Genomic DNA, 7,529 nt, shown 5'->3' with positions numbered 1-7,529 from the left:
GGCAATCAGGCAGGAGAAAGAAATAAAGGGTATTCAATTAGGAAAAGAGGAAGTTGAATTGTCCCGTTTGCAGATGACATGATTGTATATTTAGAAAACCCCATCGTCTCTACCCAAAATCTCCTTAAGCTGATAAGCAACTTCAGCAAAGTCTCAGGATACAAAATCAATGTGCAAAAATCACAAGCATTCTTATACACCAATAACAGACAAACACAGAGCCAAATCATGAGTGAACTCACATTCACAATTGCTTCAAAGAGAATAAAATACATAGGAATCCAACTTACAAGGGATGTGAAGGACCTCTTCAAGGAGAACTACAAACCACTGCTCAATGAAATAAAAGAGGATACAAACAAATGGAAGAACATTCCATGCTCATGGATAGGAAGAATCAATATCATGAAAATGGCCATACTGCCCAAGGTAATTTATAGATTCAATGCCATCCCCATCAAGCTACCAATGACTTTCTTCACAGAATTGGAAAAAACTACTTTAAAGTTCATATGGAACCAAAAAAGAGCCCGCATCGCCAAGTCAATCCTAAGCCAAAAGAACAAAGCTGGAGGCATCATGCTACCTGACTTCAAACTATACTGCAAGTCTACAATAAACAAAACAGCATGGTACTGGTACCAAAACAGAGATATAGACCAATGGAACAGAAGAGAGCCCTCAGAAATAATACCACACATCTACAACCATCTGATCTTTGACAAACCTGACAAAAACAAGAAATGGGGAAAGGAGTCCCTATTTAATAAATGGTGCTGGGAAAACCATTAATTCGGGGCTGGGCACAGTGGCTCAAGCCTGTAATCCCAGCACTTTGGGAGGCCAAGGCAGGCGGATCACAAAGTCAGGAGATCGAGACCATCCTGGCTAACACGGTGAAACCCTGTCTCTATTAAAAATACAAAAAATTAGCCAGGCATGGTGGCAGGCGCCTGTAGTCCAGCTGCTCAGAAGGCTGAGGCAGGAGAATGGCGTGAACCTGAAAGGTGGAGCTTGCAGTGAGCCGAGATCGCACCACTGCACTCCGGCCAGGGCAACAGAGCGAGACTCCATCTCAAAAAAAAAAAAAAAAAAAAAAATTAACTCAAGATGGACTGAAGACTTAAATGTTAGACCTAAAACCATAAATCCATAGAAGAAAACCTAGGCAATACCATTCAGGACATAGGCATGGACAAGGACTTCATGTCTAAAACACCAAAAGCAATGGAAACAAAAGCCAAAATTGACAAAAGGGATATCATTAAACTAAAGAGCTTCTGCACAGCAAAAGAAACTACCATCAGAGTGAACAGGCAACTTAGAGAATGGGAGAAAAATTTTGCAATCTACTCATCTGACAAAGGGCTAATATCCAGAATCTACAATGAACTCAAACGAATTTACAAGAAAAAAACAAACCCATTAAAAGTGGGCAAAGGATATGAACAGACACTTCTCAAGACATTTATGCAGCCAACAGACACATGAAAAAATGCTCATCATCACTGGCCATCAGAGAAATGCAAATCAAAACCACAGTGAGATACCATCTCACACCAGTTAGAATGGCAATCATTAAAAAGTCAGGAAACAACAGGTGCTGGAGAGGATGTGGACAAACAGGAACACTTTTACACTGTTGGTGGGACTAAACTAGTTCAACCATTGTGGAAGACAGTGTGGCAATTCCTCAAGGATCTAGAACTAGAAATACCATTTGACCCAGCCATCCCATTACTGGGTACATACCCAAAGGATTATAAATCATACTACTATAAAGACACATGCACACATATGTTTATTGCGGCACTATTCACAATAGCAAAGACTTGGAACCAACCCAAATGTCCATCAATGATAGGCTGGATTAAGAAAATGTGGCACATATACAGCATGGGATACTGTGCAGCCATAAAAAAAGATGAGTTCATGTCCTTTGTAGGGACATGGATGAAGCTGGAAACCATCATTCTCAGCAAACTATCCCAAAAATAAAAAACCAAACACCACATGTTCTCACTCATAGGTGGGAATTGAATAATGAGAACACTTGGACACAGGAAGGGGAACATCACACACCGGGGCCTGTTGTGGGGTGGGGGAAAGGGGGGAGGGAAAGCATTAGGAGATATACCCAATGTAAATGACGAGTTAATGGGTGCAGCACACCAACATGGTGCGTGTATACATATGTAACAAACCTGCATGTTGTGCACATGTACCCTAGAACTTAAAGTATTAAAAAAAAAAAGAATGTTTCCTGTATCTTCCAATGAAAAAGAACAGAATTCCAAAACACAACTCCAAGAAGGCTGTCCAGGGTACCATACTAATTACCTTCATGATGTCCAATCTCTAGCAACAATGAAATGGTTGGACCATGTATTCTTCCCAGACTGTCTTCAGAATTCCTCCATTTAACAGGGTTGGCATCTGTCAGGGCTGGAACTGTATATGGCGCAGTTATACTGGTCCACGATCCACAACTGCAAAAAATACAAAGAGTTGAGAAAACGAGTGTTTGTAACTTATTTTACAACACAATTGATCTGGCTCAAATGACCTGCACTAACATGAGGCTATTTCTAGTCCTTTTGTCACAGTGTATATATTCATACATCTTACTGCAAAAATACTCAAATTACTGATTACATGCTGCTGTCCTAGATCCAGTCAGGGGTGTTTTCTAACTTATGGACTATACCATACATGTCTATATACTATATATGCCTTTCTAAAACCCAAAAAATAATTCTGGATTCTGAAACACATCTGGTCCCAAAGGCTTTGGAAAAGGAAGTGTGGGCCTGTATTCTCTAATAAACCTTAAAATACTGGTACTCTTTAGTGTAAGGGTGAAGAATGTCTATATAACTCAGATATCAAATGAACCAATGGTGGAGCAGACCCTTTTTTGCAAATTAAAAAGCCTAATCAATAGACAGCTATTCTGCCTCCAAAATCAGGTCTACTGTGGCCAAGATGATGTAGTCCATGCCTTGAATTCCTATACGTCTGGGCCACATTTAACATTTTCTGGAATGCCATGAGTCACTATGGCAGTTTTGGGTGGGGGTGAGGGGTTGTTCATTTTGAATCCTACAATAGGCATCATTTTTTCCCATCTCAGTGTCATATGCAGGTGTGTGTATACCATAAGAATGATTCTGAGCCTAGAAATGAATTTTCTGGCAAGCTAAAAAACACTGTTGCCTGGGGTTTCACCTCCCAGAAATACCAATTTAGTTGGCCTAAAGAGCAACCTGAATATCCAGAAGTATCTCTCACTGATGAAAAGAAAGTCATCTAGACAATTGAAGAGATGGATTACCAGACCTCTTCTTTGAGAGCCTGATTCAGTAGGTATGGTTTGCACTGAACACCTTTTTTTTAAAACAAAACTTCAGGCATCCTCATCTTCTCACAAATGGGGATACACTATCCTGTTGGGGAAGCGTAAGAGGCTGAGGAAGATAAGCTAAGTAAGGTGAATAAAAGATGTAGAGAGGGCTCTTTCAAAAAGGAGAACGTCTCCTGAGTGGGCCACCAAACAGATCACTGGGGCCCTGTGCTGAGAACCCCCCTTCTGAGGAATATACTATTGACAAAGGAAAAGCAAATCAGCTTCAAGTCTTGCATCAATTTTAAATAATCAACAGTAGCTGCCTAGAGTGCTGTCCTGGAAAGGATTCTGAGACCAAGTTTCTGCTCAGTGGGGAGCCAAGCCATGACCAATTGGCAGTGTCTGCCATGCACATGGGAAGAAGGCATAGTTACAACATCTGCCAGACCTTTGCTGTCTTTCTTGAGAGCCTTGGCTCTGCTGCTTCTACAGTCCAGGCCCAATGGTATAACTCTCAAGACAGCATTAGCACTCAGCTTTGGAGGGAAGAATCTCAGATCACTGATGAAAAAGTCCAAGTTTCCTTCCTCACAATCTACCCATGTCTCTCTACCCCGTGTTCATCTCTGCTTAGTAAAGAGGCTCTTGAAGGCATTGTTGTAGTTCTTGTTAAAAGCTATGTAAATCAGGGGGTTGAAGAAAAATTGGAGTAGCCAAGCCATAGAAATATGCTTTTCCAGATGGGGGGCAGGCTGCAGGCACAGAGTGGGCTGATGAGCTCCGTCAGGAAGGAGGGGATCCAGCACAGTACAAACATGCCAATCAGAATTCCCACCATCATGGCTGCTCGCTTCTCCTTCTGCTCCCGCCAGGAGTCCCCGCTCACCTGGAAGGACACCGTTGCTCTGCAATGTCCCGTGAACACAATTTCAGCCTCATCAGGTGCTTCCTTTACCTTGGAACAAAGAAAATAATGGAATTAAAAAATAAAACAGAAAAACAAGGAAGAAGCTGAACAAACCAGAAAGACAACAACTCCTCTTAGATTTGTCAGAGAAGTGAGATCACAGGGCTAAATGCTGCTCCAAAAATGGTCAGGTGAATATAGAGCATCACAGCTTACCAGAGCAAAAACCCACAACCAGAAACTTCTGCAGGAACCAGTGCTGGGGTAAGAAAACGTAAGTTCTAATTGACAAATTGCTGGAGGCTCAGTGTGGAAAAATCTGACAGTTAAAAAATCCAGGAAGACTTAGTCATGGAAGGGGGTAGAGGGTAGAGGTGTACATTTTTATGTTTTATTATCTCCAGGGTCTCTATCAGGTCCTCACAGTGAATACTGGAGAAAAATCACCTTGTGCTTTTGGCAACGGGAAGGGAAAAGAATACATTTTGAAATATGCCAAACCATTCTGTTCTTAATATGGCCTACCATCATGATAATTAACTTACCAGAGCCTAACCTGAGGGCTTTTATCTGGAGGAAGGGAAATATCCACCTCCAGTCCCCTGTAGCCATCCTGCCCCACCTAAGGGGGAAGTAGGACTGAGAAGCACTAGTGAAGTTTACAGTCCAGGCACACAGGCTAAAAAACAGCTGAGACCTAATCACAGGGCTACAGAACACTTCCTCTTCTCCCATATCTCACCACCATATTAACTAAAGGCCCATCTACCACAGTTCCTTTTACCCACTGCATCATGCCTACCTTTCAACAAAAAAATTACAAAGCATACTAAAAGGCAAAGAACACAGTTTGAAAAGACTGAAAAAGCATGAAACCAGAGTCATAGATGGCCATGATGTGAGAATTATCAGACAAGGAATTTTTTTAAAACTGTGATCAATAACAGCTTTAAAATAAAAAGGAGACAACATGTAAGGACAGATGAATAATGTAAAGCAAAGAAATTGAAATTCTAAAAAGAGAATTTTTTAAATGTTAGATATCAAAACACCAAAAGAAATGAAGTTTCCCTTCCATAGGTTCATTATTAGACTGGGCACAGATGAGGAAGGAACCTCTGAGCTTGATGATATGACATTAGAAACTTTTGAAACCAAAACACAAATAGAAAAAAGATGTATAAAAATAGAATAGTCCAGAATGGTGAGACAACTACAAAAGTTGTAAATACACTTAATGAGAATACCAGAAGGAGAACAAAGAAAGGAACATAAGCAGTTTTTGAAGCAATAATGACTGAGAATTTCCCCTAGTTAATATCGGACACCAAACCACAGATCCAGGGAGGTTAAAGAAGAATAAATACCAAAATATAAAATATAGACAGCTAGGCATATCATATTTAAACTTGAGAAAAGCAAAAATAAAGACAAAAATCTTGGAAGAAGCCAAAGGGAAAACCTATAGATAGCAAAGATAAGCATTACATCCAGCTTCTCTTCAGAAACAATACAAGCAAGAAGAGTGTGAAGTAAAATATTTAAAGTGTTGAGTGAAAAAAAATCCACCAACCTAGAATTCTATATACTGCAAAATTATCCTTTAAAAATGAAGGAGAAAAAAAAAAAAAACGTTTATCAGACAAAAATTGAGGGAATTTGTTGCCAGTAGACCTGCCTTGAAAGAAGCGTTAAAGGAAGTTCTTCAGAAAAGGAAAATTATATATCAGAAACTCAGATTTATGTAAAGAAAGGAAGAGCATCAGATAATTAATAAGTAAAGATAGAATAAAAACTTTTACTTTTCTTATTTGATCTAACAAGTTGTTCAAAAAATAATAATGTATTTGAAGATATATATATATACATATACACACACATACACACACTTATGTAAGCTATATGTAAATGAAATGAATGACAGCACGATACAAGAAATAGGAGTGAGGGATTAGAATTATTTTCTTATTATGATATATGTGTACTACCCATGAAATAATAGTGTTATTTGAAAGTGGAGCTGGATTAGTTGTAAACGTGTATTGCAAACTCAAGGGCAACCACTTAAAAAAAAGTGAGGAAGTATAACTAATATGCTAAGAAAGGAGAGAAAATGAAATAATATTCTCAATTAAAACTATAAAGGGCAGAGCTGGACACAGTGGCATAGACCTATAATCCCAGCTACTCAGGAGGCTGAGGCAGGAGGATTGGTTCAGGCTCAGGAGTTTGAGAACAGCCTGAGCAACATAGCAAAATAAACAAACAAACAAGAAACCTACAAGGGGCAGAAAAAGAGTGCAAGAGAAAAATAGGAACAAAGAAAAAGGACAACAAATAGGAAACAGTAACAAATATGGTAAATATTTATTTATGTCAGTAATCACTCCAAACATCAATGGTCTAAAGGCGCCAACTAAAAGAGATTGTCAGAGTGGATCAAAAAACAAGACAACTATATGTTGTCTACAAGAAAGCCACTTTAAACATAAAGACACATATAGATTAAATGTAAAGGGATGGAAAAAGATATACCATGCTAACACTAATCAAAAGAAAGAGGGAGTAGCTAATTTCATTTCAGGCAGAGCAAACTTCAAAGCAAGGAAAGTTATCAGAGACAGAGGGGAACATTACACAATGATAAAGTCAGTATTCTAAGAAGACATAACAATTTTTAATGTGTATGTGCTTAAAAACAAAACCAAAATATGTGAGGCAAAAACTGATAGAACTGCAAGAAGGAACAGATGACTTAATTATTATAGTTGAAGACTTCAACACTTCTCTATGATAAATGGACAAATAGAGCAGGTAGAAAATCAGTAAAGACACAGTGGAACTCAACAAGACATAGTTGAACTCAACAACACCATCAATCACGTGATATAATTGACATCTATAGACTACACAACCTACAACAGTAGATTACACATTCCTCTCAAGCTCACCTAGAACATTCACCAAGACAGACCACATTTGGCCATAAAACACACTTTAACAAATTTAAAAGAAGAGAAAGCATACAAGGTCTGTTTTTTTTTTCCACAAAAAGAATAGAAAATTCTCAAATACTTGGAGACTTAAAAAACACTTTGAAGTGACATATGGGTCAAAGAAAAAAATTGAGGAAAATTTTAAAATAGTTTCGACTAAATGAAAATGAAAACAAACATCAAAATTTGTGTGATGCTGCAAAACAGTACTTAGATGAAAATTTATAACACTTTATATATTTATATATGTTAGAACAAATATCTGAAATCATTAATCCAA

At 38.5% G+C, this 7,529-nt stretch overlaps 1 protein-coding gene across 1 annotated transcript in view; it reads right to left on the bottom strand.

Annotated features, from left to right (window-relative positions):
* Nucleotides 1-4,031: 4,031 nt before the first annotated feature.
* The window catches only part of LOC100606372 (5-hydroxytryptamine receptor 5B-like), a 35,596-nt gene continuing 32,098 nt past the window's right edge, over nt 4,032-7,529 (bottom strand). Inside the window, exon 2 of the mRNA XM_030801335.1 lies at nt 4,032-4,301. Coding sequence (XP_030657195.1) covers nt 4,032-4,301 — 270 coding nt within the window. The remainder of the gene's footprint in view (nt 4,302-7,529) is intronic.

This window comes from Nomascus leucogenys, chromosome 20 (genome assembly GCF_006542625.1).
Source record: "Nomascus leucogenys isolate Asia chromosome 20, Asia_NLE_v1, whole genome shotgun sequence".
NCBI classification, from domain to species: Eukaryota; Metazoa; Chordata; class Mammalia; order Primates; family Hylobatidae; genus Nomascus; species Nomascus leucogenys.
The sequence above is the reverse complement of the archived record's forward strand: the minus strand, read 5'-3'. Positions and strand labels throughout refer to the sequence as shown.